We start from the raw sequence: 22,165 nt of genomic DNA, 5'->3' as shown, positions 1-22,165 counted from the left end.
GACAAACCTCGGGCGAGTACGACACCTGCATCGAACTATAAGTAATCGACCAAGCGAAAGGAAAAAGACGAGAGCGAGAGTGCGAAGACCAGATTATGAAGTTGCAAAGGCGAAGAAGCGATAGGAGGATCCATCTCACTTCGAACACAGGGGTAGAAATTTCGGCGGTAAACTGTAAAATGTCTGGGAAATTTTCGTCGTATGTTACTACCGTAAGCATAATAAGTTAACATTCGTTCCGATATATCTGGCATGTACTTTAATTAGCGTAATTTAATATGCAATTGTTTAAAAACAAATTAATATATTTCCCATCATTTAATCTTTTATAGAAATGTAAATATACTAGGCTAGTAATTTGATATTGACAATTAAAACAATGCTGAAATTCTTAGGCAACGACCATTAATTTTGAAGGTTTAATGCAAAGACAAAAAATGAATTATGAGTATTTTAATTATTAGATAAAAAAATAATAAAAAAATTTTTGATGTGAACACCAACGTAGTTTTTCATTAACATTTTTTTTTTAAATTTCCCCAGACATTTTACAGTTTACCGCCGAGCTTTCTACTATCATTACTGAACATATAGAGAGAGAAAGTACAGAGTTATCTTTTCTTGGGCGAAGAGATTGGGTTTCTGCAGCAGACAGCGGTTTTAATGGGATAAAAACGCTTTTTACCGAGTTTATTAGGAATATTTGAGTGTGAACGTGTTTTTGACAACATTTGCAACATTGTGTGCGAGGATTTGCGTAACTTTTGTGAAGTAAGTTGTTTTTTGACATTGTTTTCAAATCGTGTCCTACTTTCGATTCTTCCCTTGTGTATTATTTATATATATGTCATCGAGTGTAGAGCGGATACGATGCCCCTGTGCTTCGAACCTTCGCCTTTGCACCTTTACACTTTCGCATTCGAACCTTCGCAATCTCGCATCTTCGCCTTGAAGGCGAAGGTGCGAGTTGCTTTAACAGAACACCATAGTTTTTCTGTTTTGAGTGTCCTAAATTTGTTTCATGCAACTTACAATCAAAACAAATGACATGCAAAGGACCCGGATGATAATGATGACAAATTGTGCGGGCAGTTTCGAAAATTTCCGAATGGATAATTCCCCCAAATAACGCATGTTCGTTCCTACGTGAATTTCTCTGTGTATTAAGAGGGGACGTGTGAAAAAGTCTGACAATTTTCGCCATATATATGGATTCAAATGTATTTCACTGAGAGGTATGCGTATTCATTTTTAAAAAATTCAATCAAAAGTTGTGGGAACGGTAACTTGGGGCAGATTCATTAACCGTTTAGCTAGAACACTCCCACCATCCCATTATCATATTTCATCAACATCAACCCTATCCTAAAGATCATATTCATATATCCCGACTCGTCTAGCTGTTAATTTTGAAACAACGGGTTTCGATTTTTCAAAACAGTTAAAAGTATACCAGTATATATATGGTGTATCTGGGCTGAAATGAAGTGCAGATTTCAATTTTGTTTCATCAACTCGTTTTGTTCTGACATGTTCCCTCAATTAAAAATTCCGTATCAGTATGTACAATTGCAGATATATAATAAATGCTGTTTACGATTAAAATAAGATGATTTATTTTCAAATTATTTATAGCTTCGATTTTTCCCGTTGCACTTTTGTCCAACTCGTACTCTTCTTGTACTACCGCGCTAACTTTGAACAATTTAGGTTTGAATGGTTTCAGGCCCATTTCGATATTATTTTTATAAAGATTCAAATTTTCTGACGAAATGTTTGTATGAAAACCGAACTTGCTTTCTTTGACCATTTTCTCTGTTGGGCCTGTCAGCAGATGCTTATAGTTCATAACCATCCAGGTAGCAATAACTGTAGACAATTGTAATTTGCTGTCTTCATAAAACAATGGCATTCCGTGACTAACGAAATAAATGTCCTTTGCGGAATCATAAAAATGAAACTGGATGTGACTTTTGCTGACTCCAATGGATGGCACAAGACTGAGAGATGGGTTGCATTTCTTCTGGTGAAACGAGAAAACAGTAGTTTGAGAAATGAGTTCCGATGAGTGGCCATCAAGATTGTCTGGTTTGGCCTCATTTTGGAAATAGTCGTCTTCATCTGATGAATCATCATTATATTCTTCAGAAACTGTAGTAGCGGCTACGAGAGACTCACACCTTTTCTTTTTCAATCCATTTTGCTCATACGCTGCAGTTTTTCCAATGATGACGTCAAATCGCCCATACCATGTCTGAGTATTTCCTACAATCCACATGCAGCTGCGCATTATTTAGTACTTACATCATTCAAAAGTATTTAGAAACCGTTCAAAGATCATGGTTAAAGAACACTTTATATTTGTGTAGAATATGACTATGGATCTCATTTAGACAAAGCGTATTAGAAGCCCATGGGCAACATCGTTCACCTAGCTGAGCAACTGAATGGCAAAGCTTCATACCATATCAAAAACAAAATCTCTAGACAACTTAGAAGAGTAAATCTTATTATACCCGCACTTTCTAAAGAAAGTTCAGGTATATTGTTGTTATCCTGTTCCGTCCGTCTGTCACGTTTTACTTTCTCAAACTGCTCTTATATCTTATAAACCAGCAAACTGAACTCTTAAAGTTTGATTTGGGGTATCATGTTGTTTTGTAAAAAGGTTTCAAAAATTCTCTGTTAGTCCTGGGGGTCAAATAATTGGTAAAAAATGATGTTTTTTCACAAAAAACCTTCTTCCTCGAACTCCTCCTACATTTTCAACAGTAGACAAATCATCTTTTGGAATATGTTTTAGGGTATCCTATAGATGCGCAATAAGGTTTCGGAATTTTCAATTTTGTCCTGGGGGTGGGTGCGTCTTTTAACCCCAAGGAACCCCAAGGATACCCCAAGGAACCCCAATGACAAAAATTAATAAATTTTAATACCCAAGGGGTCTTATTGGACTTCAAGGGTCACCTCTTAGTACCCCAAGGAACCCCAAGGGTACCCCAAGGAACCCCAAGGAAACCCGTAAGAACCCCATGGAACCCAAATGATAAAGTTATTAACCAGTGATACCCCAGGGGTCTCATTCGAATCAAAGGCTCACCCCAAGGTACCCCAGTGATAGAAATTAATAACTATTTATACCCAAGGGGTCTCATTTGAATCCAAGGGTCACCTCGTAGTACCCCAAGGATACCCCAAGGAACCCCAAGTATACTCATTAGAACCCCAAGTAACCCCAATAATAGAAATTAGTAACTAGTGATACCCCAGGAGTCTCATTATACCCCTATACCCCCACAAATGAAGTTTAAGGGGGTATATTGGTTTCACCCTGTCCATCCGTCTGTCTGTCTCTCTGTAGATGCAACTTTGTCCCCCCTATAGAATTTTTTACTACTGCATGGAACAGTCTGAAAATTTGTACATATGTTGATCACCATCTGAAGATGTGCACCTGTAATTTTTTTAGGATCAGACAAGATTTAATGATTTTATGACAGTTTTCATTTTCCTCATTCTATATATTGTTCACTGATGTTGAAAAGTAAGGGAGGTAATCCTTACAGATTTTATTAATTTATAGCATTAAAACACCCTAAAATATATTTATATAAAATACATTCAAATGGAGGTTTTTTGTCTTTATGCGTTAACTAAATTTATCTTTTATAAGTATTCTATCAACTGACAATGCAGAATTTTTGTTTGTCAATGATAAATTCTTAGGAGCTGGCTGAATTCATTTGTCCCAAGGGGGCCATTATCTGAGCCATGGTTTAGATGGAGCATGTGCATGTGTATGGAAAATTGATAATCTGTAAAATGGGCAGTGGCTTTGGGGCTAATTTAAAAGGAAATAAATAATATCATTATTAAAATAAAGAAGTGAACTATTTTTAGAAGTTGTTTAAATTTATTAGTCATGCAAGTAAATTGATGAAGTGACCCTATAGGGAATCTAATTTAAATTAGATTTATTAAAATTACTGATATGATTGTAGTGTTTCTGCAATTTTAAAATTGTTTGTAATATTAAATTTTCTTTCTTACATATTTTTACATAGTATGGTTATTATGGTAATGTTTTGGGAGTTTATTAAATTTAAAAAGCCTGTCAAAGAAAATCATATATAAAGTCCTATGGGATCAATTTTCTGATATGGAGTTCCATTGTACCATAGGCCATAGCAGAAAGTGAGGAAAATTTGAAACAACTAACTGCATCTGTTAAGACTCTTATTAGAAAGATATTCAAAGTTTTATCAACAGAAGAGCATTGCTTGGCTACCGGTATTTCCATTTACTGCAAAGGGTGGGATTATTGTCATTTTGTTGGTTTTTCATTAAAACAATTAAATAAAAAAAATATCATCAGATACATTAATTTGTAAATATATTACTGTTATACATATGTATTTAAAGTGATAAGTACCCCAAAGAACCCAAATGAATCCCAAGTATACCAATGAGAACCCATTAAGGATACCCTTGAGAACCCCATAGATACCTCAAATAAAGTCAATGGTGGAAAGTAAATTTGATGACCAAGGCCGGTCTCATTAGAAATCAAAGGGTCACTCCTGATACCCCAAGGATACCCCAATTATAAAAATTGATAACTATTGATACCCCAGGATACTCATTGGAGTCCAAAGGTCAACTATTGGTACCCCAAGGATACCTGTAGGAACCCCAATTGCAAGGTACCCAATTGATAGAATTTAATAACCACCCCAATGGTTGTACTGTAAAACATATTACTAATTAATACCCAATTATACCCAATTACTCAATGGAATATCATAAAAACATCTGGGCAACCCAAGGAACACTTGTGATACCCCAATACATACTGGTATGATAAAAATAATGTTTCTCCAATATCTGTTCACTTTGGATGAATTTAACAATTAGTGTTGTCAAATCGGTTGAAAATCATATTCGAGTACCGTTAATTGGCAGAATTTGTTGTCTCTTACCAACTGATGATTAGCCAATATTGAATCAGTAACAAATTATATCAAATTCATGAAAATAGGGCACTAAATTTTATGTCACCACAAGGAAGTCTGCAATTCTTCCGGTGAACCATTCATATGAACACTAATTAATATGACAATGTTTCTTCGGTGAAATTTTCAAATGAAGTGGAGAAAGATATTGTTCTGACAGTTACAAAGACCCAAACTTGTTTTACTATTGACATAGGGGGTGTTACCCTTATTGGAGTACTTTTGAGAAGTGATCATGGAAGTGTGGAGTGGGGCTATCTCCCCTTCGTGGGTACAACACAATGGATTGACCCATTATGCGTGCAGAATGTTCACCTGAGAGGCACCAAAATACCTGTTAATTGCAGGTAGACACCCGTTGTATATTGGTGGTAGCTCTTGGACAGGGATTAAAGGGCCAACATAACCCTTTACATGTATACACAATGGCTTCACCATCACTGTTGCAATATATTTACCTACACCTACATCTCCTTGTTTATTGGTAGACAACCCTTGTGAATTTTGGGTGTCTTCCCACTTTGCTATAATTCTGAAATTTTTATGGGTGACTGATTTTAGTGGGAATGGTGCTCAGGTAAGGGTTTCAAAGAACAAAGGAAATTAATTACAGGTAAATTATAGTCTGTTCAATTATTGACCTAAGCAAATTTTTAATAAAAAAAAAAAATAACAGGCAGTTTTTTTAGATTATGTTTAAAATAAAGTTAAAAAAATTAATTAGATACTTGTAATAGAAGTAAATTTTGATAATTAAAAAGGGTTTGTTCTATCATGATTGATCGTACAAGCTAATTTTTATTTCATGTAAAATTACTCAATATTCATTCTTTTGAGGAGAAGGAAAACTATGACATTACTACCCCTTCTATGTCCCTTATCAAGAACCTTGAAAAAATAAACATTATATGGTTCAAGTTTTGGGCTGTTGATTTTAATAATGAAAAAAACTATGTTAATTTTATAAGAAATGCAGAGGAATTATCACGTACATCATACAATTTGGCTATAGTGGTTATCATATAAAAGAATTAAATGCTCAACAACATGTACATTTAGGACTACATTTTCAAACTGATGGAACTATTTCAATATTTTACCCATGAAATTCAGAAAAATTCTTGTAAAAGGACTATATATATGATATGGGCCTAAAATGGCCCCCTAAAATGAACATCATCATTTTTCTTTGTACAAATATATATGTAATGTTTTTACATAATGTTCATTTTGATTCAACTGCCCAGAATTTAGAAATATGACATCGTAAAGACAACCTTTTCCTGCCATTTTTAGCATAAACATGATAAAACAGCTTGTTTTCAAGCAGTTTTTCTTTCAGAAAAAATAGAGAGCATGCTTGAACAAACAAAATATTTTAATCAGAGATGTATCTAGCCAAGGCTAATAAGTGACAAAAAAATTTTCCCTGTTCAAGCATGCCCTCTATATTTCGCATTCATAAAAAGATAAGAAAAATGTAAATTTTTGACTGATTTTGATTGAAATAGCATCACTTCTGACGTCATTTTCTGCCAGTGAGTGCAAAAAAATCAAAAAAATCAAATAAATACGTGAAAAATAAATTTTACATCAGCTCTTCTAAAATATAACATAACATATTATTGTACCTGAAACACTTTAAAAAATTGCGAATAATGGGGGCCAAATTTAACTCATATCATATATATAGTTCTTTCGTACTTCAAATCACCATCTACCAGTTGAAGTGGGAAGATGGGAAGGTATCCCATTAAATGAAAGATTTTGTCCTCTCTGTTACAAAAAACGTATAGCCGATGAATTTCATTATATTTTAGAATGTAATGCAATATCACAAGTCCGAAACAAAATTATAGACAAAAATTTTTCGGCTAGACCAAATGTGTTTTAAAGTATTACATATTAGGGTATCCTTGGGGTTGTATGGTGTATCAAGAGTTATAAATCTGTATGATTAGGGTATCTTTTGGAGTTCCTTGGGATTTCTGTGGGGTTCCCTAGGGTTTATAGAGGTTTTTAGAGGCGTGTCTGGGATACCAATGAGTCCCCAATGGTATCAAGAATTTTTAATTTGAATTATTAGGCTATATCCTTGGGGTTCCATTGGGTTCTATGGGGTATCAAGTTTTATGAATCTGTATTATAAGGGTATCCTTTAAGTTCCTTGGGGTATCCATGGGGTTCCGTGGGATACCTAATGGTGTCTGGGATATCAAAAAGTCCCGAGGGTGTATCCAGAGATATAAAATTGTGTTATTAGGGTATCCTTGGGGTTCATTTGGGTATCAAAAGTTATATTACTGGGTATCCTTGGAGTTCCTTGAGGTATCCATAGGGTGTGTCAGGGATAACAATCTGTATTATTACTATTAGAGTACTATTAGGGTATCCTTTAGGTTTCTTGGGGTACCCATGGGGTTCCCTGGGATACCTTGTGATTTGTCTAGGATATCAAAGTGACCCAAAAAGTATCAAGAGATATAGTGTATCCTTGGAGTTCCATAGGATATCAAGAGTTATAAAATTTATATAACCAATACATGTATAAGAGTATCCCTAGAGTTCCTTGGGGTATCCGTGGGTTTTGTCTGAGATACCAATGAGTCCCTACGGGTATCAAGAATTTAAATTTGTATTATTAAGTTATCCTTTAAGTTCCTTGAGGTATCCTTGGGGTTCTGTGGTGTATCAAGAGTTATGAATCTGTATTTTTAGGGTATTCTTGGAGTTCCTTGGGATATCCCTGGGGTTCCCTGGGATTCTTAGAGGTATATCTGGAATACCAATGAGTCCCCAGGGTTATCAAGAGTTTTAAATTTGTATTACAACGTATTACGGTATCCTTGGGGTTCTATGGAGTATCAAGATTTATAATTCTGTATTATAAGGGTATTCTTGGAGTTCCTTGGGATATCCATGGGGTTCCCTGGGATTCCTAGAGGTGTATCTGGAATACCAATGAGTCCTCAGGGTTAATAAGAGTTTTAAATTTGTATTATTAGGGTATCCTTAGGGTTCTATGGAGTATCAAGAGTTATGATTCTGTATTATTTGGGTATTCTTCGAGTTCCTTGGGATATCCCTGGGGTTCCCTGTGGTTCTTAGAGGTGTGTCTGGAATACCAGTGAGTCCCCAGGGGTACCAAGAGTTTAAAATTTGTATTATTAGGGTATCCTTGAGGTTCCTTAGGGTTCTATGGTGTATCAGGAGTTATAAATCTGTATTATTAGGTTATCTTTGGGGTTCCTTGGGGTATAATTGGGGTACCAAGGGTAAGGGGTGACCCTTGCACTCTAATGAGACCCCCTTGGGTATCAATAGTTATTTATTTCTGTCATTGGGGTTTCCTTGGGGTTTCCTTGGGGTTCCTTGGGGTTTCCTTGGGGTTCCTTGGGGTTCCTTGGGGTTAAAAGACGTGCCGCTGGGGGTCATTTAATGGCTGAAAAATGACGTTTTTTTACAAAAAAAAATGGTTTCAAAAGCGTCTTTTTTTTTTGGCAGTAGCCAAATGATCTTCTAGAATATGATTGGGGGTGTAATATTGAGGCATGATCAGGTTCCAGAATTTTTTTTTTATTAAGGGGATCAGTGGGCAACAAAAAATGACGTTTTTTTGCAAAAAAATATGGTTCCCAGAACTCCTCTTACAACTTTTGGAATAGCTACGTTATCTCTTGGGATATAATTGGGGCTGTCCTATCGATGTGCAATAAGGTTTTAAAAATTTTAATTTCATCCAGGGAGTCAAATAGTAGCAGAAAATTGACGTTTATCACTAAAAAAAAAAACATAGATCCAAGAGCTCCTCTTATGATTTAATGGATAGATAATCATATCTTGGGATATGATTGGGACTGTTCTATAGATGTGCAGTAAGGTTTTAAAAATTTAAATTTTATCTAGGGAGTCAAAAAGTAGCAGAAAATTGACGTTTATCACTTCAAAAAAAACATAGATCCTAGAACTCCTTTTATGATTTAATGGATAGACACATCATATCTTGGGATATGATAGGAACTGTTCCATAGATGTGCATTACGGTTTTGAAAAAATTAAATTTAACCCTGAGGCCCATTACCTACTGGTACATAACTTTTGATGCCCTTTAAGGATCAAGAATATATATGGTTAAGGGGTGGGGATCTCAACCGTTTTCGAGATATTCGTGCACTTCCTGTTCAAGGGGGGTCATGACCACCCCCGGGGCCCATGACCTACATACCGTTTGATGCCCCTTGACACAAGGAACAAATATATATGGTTTAAGGGTGGGGATCTCAACTGTTTTGAAGATATTAAGGGACTTGCTGTATGAGGGGGTCAGGACCACCCACAGGGCCCATGACCTACATAACATTTGATGCGCCTTGACATCAGAAACATGAATATATATGGTTTAGGGGTCATGATTATAACAGTTTCTGAGATATATGGTAATTTCAAATTCCTGGGGGGTGGGGATGACCCCAGGGGTCAGATCTAATAAACCCTATATATTGCCAGTAACAGCCAATATATGATTATGAAAACCCTATTTTATTATCTTTGTCCATTTTCAAGTTACCTTTACAATAGAGTCTAAGATTCTTCCTACAAGGTTCAATGTTAGACCCCACACCCTTATTTATGACCCCCCCCCCTACCCCCCCCCCTACCCCGAAAAGTGGTTGTCTAACCCAAAATGAGAAAAATCAAACCAGGGTGCACATCTACATATGCAGGCCTATCATATTTGTACAATTGTGTTCAGCCATCTCTGAGAAACAAATTCAGAGTGGGAAAGAAGAAAAAGAAGATGAAGAATAATAATACATGTATTAAGAACCGTACAAAAACAATATGTCTCCAAATTTCATTTGGGAGACTTAATAATAAAGATTAAATAGAGATAGGATCATCAAACATCAATAATTTAAAGATAATTGACAATTTCTGATTCTAAGGGGGTCAGGATGACCCCTTGGGGTCATGACTTACATGCCATAATGATCTGATGCGCCTGCATGACCTAAGGAGGAATAATATCTTTGGATTTAGGTGGGGATCTCAATGGTTTTTATGATATTTGATAATTTCAGGAAGAGCACTTGGGATCATGACCTACATACCATCTTAAATGCCTTGAACAAAGAAACAATAATATAATATGTACATGATATATGATTCAATTTAAGAACCCAGATATAGATCAATCATCTGTTGTAATACTTCCTACGTATATATACATGTACATGTATTAGTTTGTGTTTTGTTCTATACTATTCATATTCATGACTGCAGTATGGCTTAGTCTTATTCTTAATTATATTACATTAAAAAATTGTCAAATATATGACTTGGAACCCCCACCCCCAAACAAACTCAAATATAAACTGTTCCCCCCCCCCCCCCCCCCCTTGTCGAATGATCTATTAAAATCAAAATATAATTTGGGTGTCTATAAAAACTTTTATAAACTGGTAGAAAATGTTATTCTTAAAAAAAATTACATTTCACCTTGCATAATTGACAAATGATCTATTGAGATATGATCAGAGGTCATATTTCTACCTTGGGATCAATAAGTAATAGTATTCATCGACAAGTTAAAATTAATAACAATAAAATAAAATGATTCAAATTTATAAATGTTTATACTCCACATTCACCCCCCCCCCCCAATCTAACCTGGTTTGGGTTCAGTCTTCTTAATACATTCTTATTTGTGTACAGTAGCAAATTTTAAATCATTTCTTGATTGCTTTTTCTCTCGTGTTTCACATTAACATTTTGGAAATTGATTAATTCAATTTTTAAGATTTATAAACAAAATGTTATATGCATCACTTCCATGTGTATTCGCCTATTTGGGGCAATTGTTAAGTCTCCAAAACAAAGCAGTGACATCATTAGGCTAGGAATTACCCACATGGATCAAACGTCACTACTGTATAACATATGAATAAAATAAAATACATTATTATTTCTAGTTCTAAAATGTCAGGGTGTCTCCACCAAGGGGGCATAATCTATATATTATACAATTTTACGTGCAATTAGACACAAAGAGCAAAAATAAATTATATGGTTTAGGGATGAGGATCTCAGAATTTAACAAAATATACACTTCAATGTATCATATGACTTCCTATTTCATTAAGGCGGGGGGTTAAAGAAAACACCTGGGGGTCATTAATGTACTTTACACCATTTGATGTATCATAATGACATTAGAAGATATTTTGTATTTTCCTGTTTCGTGGGGTCAGAACAGTCCCATAAGGTCATGACCTACATTGTATTTGATGCATTATAATACATTAAGAAAGAAATACTCCTTCCTTCCTATTATAACTCATATAAAAATGATAAGTGTCTACACCTACTTACATGTAATACACAAATTTAATAAGAAATTGTTTATACAGGGTCAATATTGGGGTCAACTGAATAGTGCAGTCTGACAAATGAAAAAAATAACTTTTGCAACTAAAATGACAGAAACTTTACAAATGCGATAGGATAGGTAACGATGATAAGCTTATTTAAATATTAAAAGATGATACAGTATGCTGTCAAAGGGAGATCACATTTAGAAAGTGAAAGTAGAACTTATATATGTATGCTGGCATCTCATTATATTAATTGTGCTACTGCTACTACATGTATCATGCTTACCTAAATTGGTCAACATCATAATGATAATCCAATTAAAACACAATAATGAATTCCTTTAGCTGATCTTAACTAATCCTTTTCTGCATACGGGAAAACACAGGTCTACATGCATTATGTATGGGTGTTGCTAAAACGCGGAACGGAAAGCGGAACGGAATGGAAAATATCATCACGTTTATCGCTTAAAAAGGGTATAGACTGGCAAGAAACGATTTACTTTGTATCTTTTATTTATATCTAATGAATGATTATCAACATGTTGCTATCTTATAAATATTCATGTGAATGTCTATCAATTATAGCATTGTATTCATTCGGCTTTAGTTGAGTATGAAACGGAAAAATCAAATGTATACGAATTGTGAAACATTAACATCAGAGGCGGATCCAGCAATTTTGAAAAGGGGGGGTTCCAATTGATTAAAATCAATACGTGCAAAATACATTATTTGTCAATAAACAAGGCCTTTTGAACGTTTTCCGTGCGTAAATTTAATGAACATTTATCTCATCAATATCTATTTCACATCTGTTTTAATATCAGAGTGCTCTGCATTATTGAGCGTTTTGGTTTAGGTAAGGAAGATTTGCATAATTTCCAGCCTTTAAAAAAACCCCGAAATTCCAGCAATGAGAAAGTGCGTCTATGCTATGAAAGAAACAGTAAGAAACCAAAAATAATTCAGACTTATTACGACAAGCTATTAAAAAAATGAATTTTTTGGTAAAAAAAATTATTTCTTTGATGGTTAAATTCTGAACTATTTATTGACTTTGATTACTATCGGTTGCCTTCTGAAATAAAGGTCTAAATGATAGGATATGACAAAAATGGGGATAGTTTATCTGCTGAATAGATGGAACATGTGAAATACAATTGTACAAGCAATAGTCGTCACAGGGAACTTGATGTGACCTCTGTATAATGGGTGCGCCACATCACCCGGCACTTGTACAGATGCGATCTTATTCAGGAAAGTTTTGAAAAGTTGTGCATTTTCATAATGGTTTAAATATAAACCCCTTACACGGTACATGTATTTTGTAACATAATTTCCGATTCTTGGGGAAAAAAAACAAAAAAAGGGCTTTCTTTTTTGTTTGATGTGGGTATGAAGGTACGGTATAGCTAGCATTCCAGAAAAATAGCATAACTTGCATAAAATTAACTATAATCCATTTTTTAAAGAAATAGAGTAGACAATACATTGTAGATGTTAGAGATGTTATTATAAATCTGTGTTTTTAGCGACACTGCTTAGTTAATTTTTTTTAAAATTGTCCACATGTTTACTCAAAGATGTGAGCACTGGATGCTGATGGGGAGTACCTTTTTCGATATAAAAAAAATCGTTAGGGTTTTTTCATATAAGAAATACATGTACATGTAAATAATGGTGCGTTGTAAAAAATTCTTAAAATTAGCAATTTTAAAAGCATTTATTTGAAATAATTACAGTATTTATATCATAAATGGGGACATTTGCCTTTAAATAGGCATTACAAGTTTTCAAAAAAAATTATATGTCCCAGAGAAAGGGGGGGTTCCGACCCCCGGAACCCCCCCTCTGGATCCGCCAATGAACATGATTAAACGAGCAAATTAGCTATAACTTTTTACTTATTTTTCTTATATGGTATTGCTGGCATATCAGCATAACGTACGCAGTTATTGAAAGCGTTTTATGCGTGTTTTGAGTATTTTTATATTTCAAATATGATGCACATGTATATACTTACATCAAAATTGAATTTTCGGTGTTCTAGACGATCTTTTATCATACAGACGATACAGTATCATTGAGATGGAAGGAAAAAAAACCGTAGGACTGACGACATTAAAAATTAAAATACAGTAAACATTAAAATACCCGGTAATTTGTGAAACTAGTAATTTGTGAAACTAGTATTTTTAGCAATGCAATTTTGTTTACGTTTGCATTACTAAGCAGTTATTTATTCCAGCAGCTATATATACATATGATCCGAATAGAAGCTCTAGACGTTGCCTGGTTTGATTTTCCGATTATATATTGGAACTATAGTCTGTCGATCCCAAAATATTCATGCAGCACATTTGGACGATTTATAATGGAAAATGTTGACATCTTTTCTCCATTTGGAAGTCACTCAGAAGACCTTACATAATTTTTCAACACTATCATCCGGGTCTGTTGAAATGCAAAATCCCGTAGACTTCTTTATTTTTAGCCGTGTATTTATACCAGCTGATAAGCTAGAGAGGACGTTTTAAAGAAAGAATAATGAGAATGTTTAATGCTGAGGTATATATAAATATACAGCAAAAAGTGAATCAAAATATTTTGGGACAGAATATAGTGGTCAATGCATGTACTGTTAATTTTGAGGAAATAAATATTCTTGAATAAATAATCTAATATTGCTAATCTTTCAAAAAAATCTGGACTCCTCACTCCCACCCCTTCTCTAAATCTGTGCACACGATGATGTTCATGTAGGCACACAGAAGCAAATCTATAAAACTGGCAACCGCCACGGGGAGGGGGCATAATTTAATTTTTAATTTTGTTTGTAATAATTATATAGACCATTATACTTTCTATGACATAAAAATGTTAAGATTATTGATTAATTGAAAATTCACTGCAAACAGTTCTACCCCAAATTGCACATAAAGTGCTGCTCATGTCACGATGTGTATTATCATATGGGAAGGGATCTCATCCTTCAGTTATGAAAATTATAAATTTTAATTGTATTACCGGAGCTTGCATGTAGCCTTCATTTTTAATTAAACTGGTACAAAACAGTGTTATTTAGGGGCAAACACATGGTGCGGGTATTACTGTCTAATGACAGCATCTAGTTTTAAAAATTTTTTTAATTCTTTCTCCAAATATTCTAACGTTAAACTTTGAGTTCCTTTTGTTTTGAGAATAATATTTTTAAAAGATGTTTCTTTATTTAATCCTATATAAAAAATTCAACCCCCATCGTGACACCCACCCTACCCCCACGGATCATGAATTGAACACACTTGAATCTAAACATTCTGAGGATGATTCCACACAAATTAAAGATTTTCTCGGCAATCAGTTTTGAGAAGAAGATTTTAAAAGAATTTTATCTATATATTTTCTTAAAACACCCACACACACACACAACATATTGTGGCTATTTGAGGATACTTCCTCACAAGTTGCAGATGTTCTGGTCAACTGGGTTTTGAGAGGAAGGTTTTAAACCTTTCTCCATACATGTATATAATTCCTATGTAAAAATTCGACCCCCCCCCCATTGTGGTCCCACCTTACCCCCGGGAATCCATGATTTGAACAAACTTTTTACCTACACTACCCGAGGATGATTCCACACAAGTTACAGCTTATCTGGCCTAATGGTTTTTGAGAAGATTTTTTAAAAATACGAACAAATTTTCCATAATTCTAAATCATTTACCCGTTAAAGATAGCGTTTCCCTTTAAAATTTGAACAAACTTGAACCCCCTTCACCCAATAATGCTATACATGTATACCAAGTTTGGTTGAAATTAGATAAGTGGTTTCGGAGAAGAAGGTGAAAACCTGAAACGTTTACGACAGACAACGGATCAGGAAAGCTAACATAAGCCGAAAGCTAATAATCACTTACCATAAATATATGGCTTGGAAAAGATTTCACTTATAACAAGTATTACAGAAAAATAAAAAAAAAAATCTTACCAAAGGAGGTATCGCCATAAAAGATCTCTGATTTTACCGTGTTGCAAGAACAAAGGCAACCTCTGAATTTTGTGGGACATTGGTTATCCAGAAAACAATCTTTTATCAATGATAATGGCGAAAATAGATGTACAGCAAGTCTTGCTGGCCACTGTGAAATATTTCTTCCTTCAAGGTTTAGACCATTGCTTCCCTCTAAAATTATATAGAGTAATATTTAAGGAATAAGGAAACATTCTTTGAGTTTTCTGAGGTGATAATTATGTCTGTGATAACATTAAGAATCAATTTTGAAACCCTAAAACCCAATAAATTTATAAAACATGGGTGACACAAAATGGGCGTGTCCTATAGTATAACCGAAAAATGGTATTGGCTGCGCCGCGTAGTAATACATAAAAATAGTGGTTTAAAATAATGTTGTTTTAAAGTGTAGAAATTGGAAATAATATAAATATAAGTAGTAAGGAATCATTCTTTGAATATTATAGGGTGATTTTATTGTTGTCAAATCCGTCAAGCTCTTCGGGCTTTATTGGTCAGGATTTGACCACGCCCCGACCGAAATTATCACCTCATAATACTACAAAAATGATTCCTTATTCCTTAATAAAATTGGTTAATAGTGAAATTAAAGGTGATATAAAATGGTGTCTTTCGTGTAATTGAAGTATCAATGTCGTTTTTTACAATATGACGAAAAGTCAAGCAATCATTTGGTGCTTGTGATATATGAAATATTGCTACATGTAAATAATAATTGATGAAAAACCTTTTACATTATTTATTTCACAAATCATAATTTGTCAATTGGGTAAATAAGAAAGAATGTAAAGAAAACAATTACCCTTGATTTCTAAAGCTCCACTAGTACTATTAATAAAATATATATGAAGTCGATCTCTTAGGATATTTATATAACCTCACAAATTTTCAGAATTTTATCGATATTTAGGGTCCAGATATACAATATACCTTCGATACACCTTACAAATGACAACAAAGTTTCCAGTACACATAAATCGGATCCACAACAATTCCCTATCATCGTGATATAATCCATCAGCATGCCACATCCTTTCGTAATTTATAATTCGGTAAAGGTATAAATTCTGTTATATTTAAGCCCAGCTCCATTTGTTTCCGATATAGCATCCACGTGTACGCATGACTGGCTAAATCTAACCCCACGCCCAATACCACCATCGCAAACTAAAAGTTTCAAAGGCGACAGACTAAATGCAGGAGAATTGCGGAGTTTAGTTAACGGAAGATAAAGTTTGTCGTGGAAAAATCCTCTTTCCCTTTTGATCTCCGACATTTTGTCAAGCGAGAGCCGAATATTAAGATTATCGCGAAGAATTATATTTAAAACCATGTAGGTTGTCACCAAGTAAATAAAAAAATACTGATAGTTACGAAGAGCAAAAGTCGATTGATTTCTAGAGATTAAACATTTTATGTTTTATTAATATTTTACTAGTACATTAAAGCAGTATACATGTAGATGAGGCTACCAATCGATTTTATGTGCTACTGAAGGCCCGCGGGGATCATGAAATGTAACTAAAATGGCAGACTCCCACTTTCATATCATTGATGACAAGTCCACTTCTAAATTTCGAACTGCCATCTCCGTATATGATGAATTACAGATCATTTTATTTTAATTTTCTGGCCTATCTTGTTGAATTTTATGAGATTCGATCGTTGTACTGATTTTTCAAATTTTCTGAAACCTTCCTAACCCAATATAACATGCAAATGCTAAAAAAACTGTAGCAACCCCGGTGTAACAAATATCTCGTGGTACTTTATTCAAAACTGCCTCTTCCTTCCCAAGTCACAAGTTTTCTTTCTAGATTTGGGTTTACGTGTCGTTCGTTGATTGCCTATTGTTGTCAAGGTAAGTCAGGGGCTTTGCACGTGCGGGGTATTTGTGCATTGCTCCGATTGAAATATGAAATTTTAAACATTGTAACACAGGATATGTTCTGAAAGGAGTATTATATCAGATCATATCCTGAGATTGTCTTTGTTGTCAAGAAGCACGCGCTGTTATCAGCTGTTTCTTTGTAGGTCATGATGTAGAACACACTGTAGGAGATCAAGGATCATATATGTTTATTCCAGCCTGGACATGCTTATTTGGCTATAGCAATGAATAATTCACAAATACACTCCATTCTTTAAAAATCAAGGGGACGGTTTCATTCCAACAAATGCTATGTCTCCTGGTGAAATAAACAAGATTTCCGGATTAGCTTACGTATTTAAGGTGATATGGGACACCTCCAAATTGTAACGTATTTCCTATCGAAATAAACCAAAAAATCAAGCATTTTACATTTTTTTCTTTCCCAAAATGGTTATCCAACCGCGTAACGCACTGGGTTAGAACGTTAACTATGAATCTTTAAGTCACGAGATCGAATCCCGCAGGGGTCCTTATTATTTTTACCTTTCCAAAATCTTTTAAAATTATATTTTTTTTTTTATCAATTGTTTTAAAATTTGAAGATTCCAAAAACGGCGATTTTGAATACCGGTATAATGAACTTTTATCCACATTAATATCGACAGGTGTTCCATGCCACCTTAAGATGTAATTGTGGTTTGGTGAAACTTCTTCGTAAACAAATCACAAAATTTATCGGCCGCCTGTAATTTGCCGGGTATGCTAGCGATAATAAAAGATTGCCGTAAAACCTACATTGATAACGTATCACTCTGTCTAAAGCTTTTCTTACAAAAAGTGGAGACACCCCCCCCCCCCCCCCTTCGTGGGTGTATCCACAAATTATGTGCAAGAAGAAAGTAGAACTACAATTAACATATTCCATTTGCATATCACGAAAGAAAACCAGTCCTATTAATGTATTTTTAATTTTGGTTCATTTTTTTTTTGGTATGAAGATTGAAGAGAACAAGTATAACAACACACATCAAATACAAAACCGTGGTAAGACACATAACAATCTTTCTCTCGCTCCCACACTCTCATCTTCACCTCATGGACATGGCATCCAACTCGGATATACAACTGGCATTGTGTACGGTGTACACATTCGGCAGTGATATTTTAATAGCACCCACAAGGTGCACAGAACTTGTCACGATCTGAAATACAACATGGACAAAAAGCAGGTTAGCAATTATTGTTCTTCGTTATTTCATTTTAAAAAAAATTATGCACTCTTTGTTATATATACCCCTTTTTTAATCATTTGGACCCTTATTGTGGCCATTATAGTTAGTTCCTACAACCCCCCTTTTACTAGTGGTTAGCAACATTAGCAATGTAGCAAAGAATGAATTCACAAGTCAACATTTTTTCCAGTAGTATGTTTTGATGATGAGAAGAGATAAAGAAAATGTTGGCTTCTATAAGTCACTTAATCCTCAACATAGGTACCCTCAGTTCATCAAATCAATTGTAAGCAGATTTCACAAATGTACATGACATAATTAGTACATTGTCAACAATACATCATGAGAATAAATATAATCATCCCATCATTTCACATCTTTACAATTGCTGTTCCAGCGTTTCCGGCGTTTAAAGTCTTGTAAAGGTTTGGTTTGTTTCAGCCAAAAGAATACCAGCCAGCATCTTTTTTCTTCCTTCCACAAACATTGTGAAATATGATGAATCCATGACAACAATTTTACTGTTTCTTTTCAATCAGGGTGAACAAGTTCTCTATATGTTTCGCTACCATGTCCACCATGCTGGCATTCTTTCTGCGAGGTGTTTCCTCACTGTTGGCCGCCTCAGATTTCTGACCTTGACCTGAGGAACAAGGTTCATCCTCATCCTTGACCTCTGTCGTCTGTGTGACCTCAGGTTCCTCATTTTGCTCTGGACTCTTTACACTTTGACTGCCCTCTCCTGCACTACTCTCGACTTTGCCCTCAGAGGACTCCTTAGCAGGTTGCTCTGAACTAGACTCTTTGCCCTGCTCCTCAGCCTTATCATCCTCGGTCTTTTTCTCTTTTTGTTCGTCAGCACTTACACGACGTTTTTTGGATGGGGTCTCTAAAATAATATTGTATAAATTTTATTTAATTATTAATTTTAAACAAGAGCCTGGATGTAATACAACACTCATGAACAGACTACATCTATATAAATCACAAATTTTGTATAAAGTCACATCTACATTTAAAATCAAGCACAAGCTTAAGGGAAAGACAATTTAAATTACTGAATCCTTCCCCCCCCCCCCCCCCCCCAATATGTCACTGTACATCAATGAAGAGACAGGTACCTTGCTCTTTGTCGTCTTCCTTCCGCCTCTGCCCCTGATCAGAGTTGGAGCGTTTGAGTGAGGGGGGTTGGGACTGTGACACCACCTCTTGTTGTTTCTGGTGATCCCGACACACCTGTAGAATGTAGTGAAGGCTGTCCTCCAGCAGAGAGTTCAGCTTCTTAGGTGGTTGCACCGAAAATATCAACAGCATGGCCCTCAAGTCCTGTAAAGTAACGTTGGATAAAGTATAGAGGGTCGTTCAACTGTAGCTAAATTGGTCAAAGATTGTGGAGGACTATCAATAGCATATAATGAAATACATGTACAGGGTATAATTGAAAGAGAAACAATGGGAAAGTGAAATTGATAAATGGATAGATGGATGAATAGATTGTTAAGTTCTTTTTAACTGAGTAGTTGAGTACCTACCCCAGTTACTCTCTGACATATACTAATGAGTTCCTTTTCGTAGCGAACGTTTTCTATGGCAGCTTTCTCTGCAGTGACTGATGCCACGAGACTGTCCAACAAAGACCGGCCCTGGTCACTCAACACTTGTTGATGAACCTTCAGTACAAATTTAAATGCATGTTAATTAATTAACATTTATTATCCAAAAAATGTTGGTATACATGTACATTTATCGGATATTAAAGAAATTAAACAATAAAATTTTTCACTTAACATTGGAGAAGTGATAAACAAAAAGAATCATTGTGTTAAAAAATTTGTAAAATATTGCTGAGGAATTTAAACTTAAGTACTTTATAACAACTTCATTTTGGTCCATGTAATACATGTTCACTGTATAAGTATGCACCAAAGAAAAGAGGAGTTCTGTACCTTTGGAAAGAAGTTACAGAAGAACTGGTAGATGTTGGAGTTGTTCAGGGATAGCCTCTCGTCTAGTAATACTGAGTCCACATACTCAATGAAATAGCTACAGTTACAAAGGGTTCTGATGCATGCTCTATCGACCTGTGGGATAAAAACAGAACATTCCTTACAACTCCATTTTACTTGTATGGTATCTCAGAATCTCAGAACTGTGTAAACTTGTGGAAAGTTCACATCAGGCTCACACATTTGCTTCTACAACATTCAGTTTTTATTAATTAAATCTTCATTCACAACAATTTCATGTATACAATGCATATTCAAATAAACCTATTGAAAGGGTTTATAATTCTCTTGGTGAAGGGTGCACAAGGATCCCTTTCTATTTTTTATTTTACTTCTAATAAAAGAATTATTTTTTTTTAAACAATATCCCTTTATCATTACAATGTACATATGTTTTCAACACCCCATATCCCATCCCCACAACCTCTGAACCATTTTAAAGTTGGAAAAATGTACATGTAGTGTATATTATGCAAACTAAATTGCAGATACGTTACCTCAGAATGGTAGATTTCAAACCACAACTTCGCAAAATATGGAGAATGCAAAGGAACTCCTTCAATGGCAACCATAGCACCTACAAATCAACATCAAATGTGAAATAAACATTCTCCTAAAAGCACTCCAATTATGTTTAATCATTACCCTAAATTAAAAGTTCTAAGTGAGATCTTGTTTTTCTTTGTTCTTTCTTTTGCAAATGTCTTTGGTTTGTAAAGATTCACCAAGTATTATTTGGGCTAAGAATGGTGAAACACTTCAAACAAACACTTTAACAGGTCCACACCTATAAACTCTCACAGTACTAATCACAGCACTGTCTCTTACGAGTACAGTACTTACACAAGTTAACAGGTCCATCCCCTACATCATTTATACCATTATCAATACAACTTACTTAAGTTGATGATGGGTTCTGAAAGACTTTGGTGATTGACAGCCACTCTGCAAATGAGATCCACCAACATGTGGTATGGAGTGAAGAATTCTGCCAAGGCAGCATCGTACATCTCATCTACTCCCTGTAAAAGATTTAACAGTATACAACAAAAGCTATAATCAGTAGAATGACATACATGTATGTTGAAAGGGTAAGTTTCTTGCTGGATGTGAAATTTATTATAAGGCTAGATGTTGCCTGCATTGAACACAGCTAGTCCAATGAAATATTAACATTCTTTATCTTATTTCTTGATTTTGTCACTGAAATGTCATGATACATGTACTTCTATAATTATTTTAATTAATGACTTCAACATTTATCAATGACATCATACCTCCTTGAAACAATTGAGATAGGTTTACATGTAGCTTGTTTACCTTGGTGGCCTCTATCTGACTAGAATGTAACATCATGTTAAACTGGGGGCGCGGTGGACGGATGTTGGACTTTGGACCAATCGGCTTCTGGCCTCGTCGAGGAAAATAGGGTCCGGGGGAGGATACTGTAAATACAATATTAGTTCCCTCCTTAGTATCCATTTGTAATTCAACACACTCAATAACTTCCACTAGCACGTTCGTTTATAGTCAAAATCTTGTTTACAAGTTTTATAATAAGTTAAGTTAAATCCTTCTCCGTGCCATTAGGCGCATAATAAATCAGTTTTATAATAAAGTTGCCTTTTATTT

General features: G+C 34.8%; 2 protein-coding genes across 4 annotated transcripts in view; both read right to left on the bottom strand.

Moving 5' to 3' along the window:
• Nucleotides 1–1,065: 1,065 nt before the first annotated feature.
• LOC105335402 (uncharacterized) lies at nt 1,066–18,096 on the bottom strand. The gene is made up of 3 exons (XM_011439252.4): nt 16,353–18,096; nt 15,378–15,572; nt 1,066–2,265 (listed from the first exon to the last, which is right to left on the bottom strand). Exons 1-3 carry the CDS (start codon nt 16,444–16,446, stop codon nt 1,511–1,513), a joined length of 1,044 nt encoding a protein of 347 aa, XP_011437554.3. The 5' UTR covers nt 16,447–18,096; the 3' UTR covers nt 1,066–1,510.
• Nucleotides 18,097–18,244: 148 nt separating this feature from the next.
• Nucleotides 18,245–22,165, bottom strand: part of LOC105326614 (ubiquitin carboxyl-terminal hydrolase 34) — a 48,595-nt gene continuing 44,674 nt past the window's right edge. For all 3 annotated transcript variants that reach the window (XM_066088531.1, XM_066088532.1, XM_066088533.1), the window contains exons 74-80: nt 21,854–21,978; nt 21,432–21,555; nt 21,031–21,110; nt 20,474–20,608; nt 20,060–20,197; nt 19,649–19,853; nt 18,245–19,416 (exon numbers count right to left, since the gene is read on the bottom strand). In XM_066088531.1, the coding sequence (XP_065944603.1) occupies nt 19,046–19,416; nt 19,649–19,853; nt 20,060–20,197; nt 20,474–20,608; nt 21,031–21,110; nt 21,432–21,555; nt 21,854–21,978 (1,178 nt within the window). In that variant the 3' untranslated portion in view covers nt 18,245–19,045. The remainder of the gene's footprint in view (nt 19,417–19,648; nt 19,854–20,059; nt 20,198–20,473; nt 20,609–21,030; nt 21,111–21,431; nt 21,556–21,853; nt 21,979–22,165) is intronic.

The sequence above is a fragment of the Magallana gigas genome, chromosome 6 (assembly GCF_963853765.1).
Source record: "Magallana gigas chromosome 6, xbMagGiga1.1, whole genome shotgun sequence".
Classification (NCBI taxonomy): Eukaryota; Metazoa; Mollusca; class Bivalvia; order Ostreida; family Ostreidae; genus Magallana; species Magallana gigas.
The sequence above is the reverse complement of the archived record's forward strand: the minus strand, read 5'-3'. Positions and strand labels throughout refer to the sequence as shown.

Bases quoted from the DNA above. Each gene is read 5' to 3' on its own strand.
- LOC105335402 (XM_011439252.4), bottom strand. From the start codon at position 16,446: ATGCTGATGGATTATATCACGATGATAGGGAATTGTTGTGGATCCGAT. The intron at 15,573-16,352 runs GTATATTGTATA...ATATAATTTTAG, and splicing joins ATTTGTAAGGTGTATCGAAG to AGGGAAGCAATGGTCTAAAC. The intron at 2,266-15,377 runs GTAAGATTTTTT...TGTGGATTGTAG, and splicing joins TTATGGCGATACCTCCTTTG to GAAATACTCAGACATGGTAT.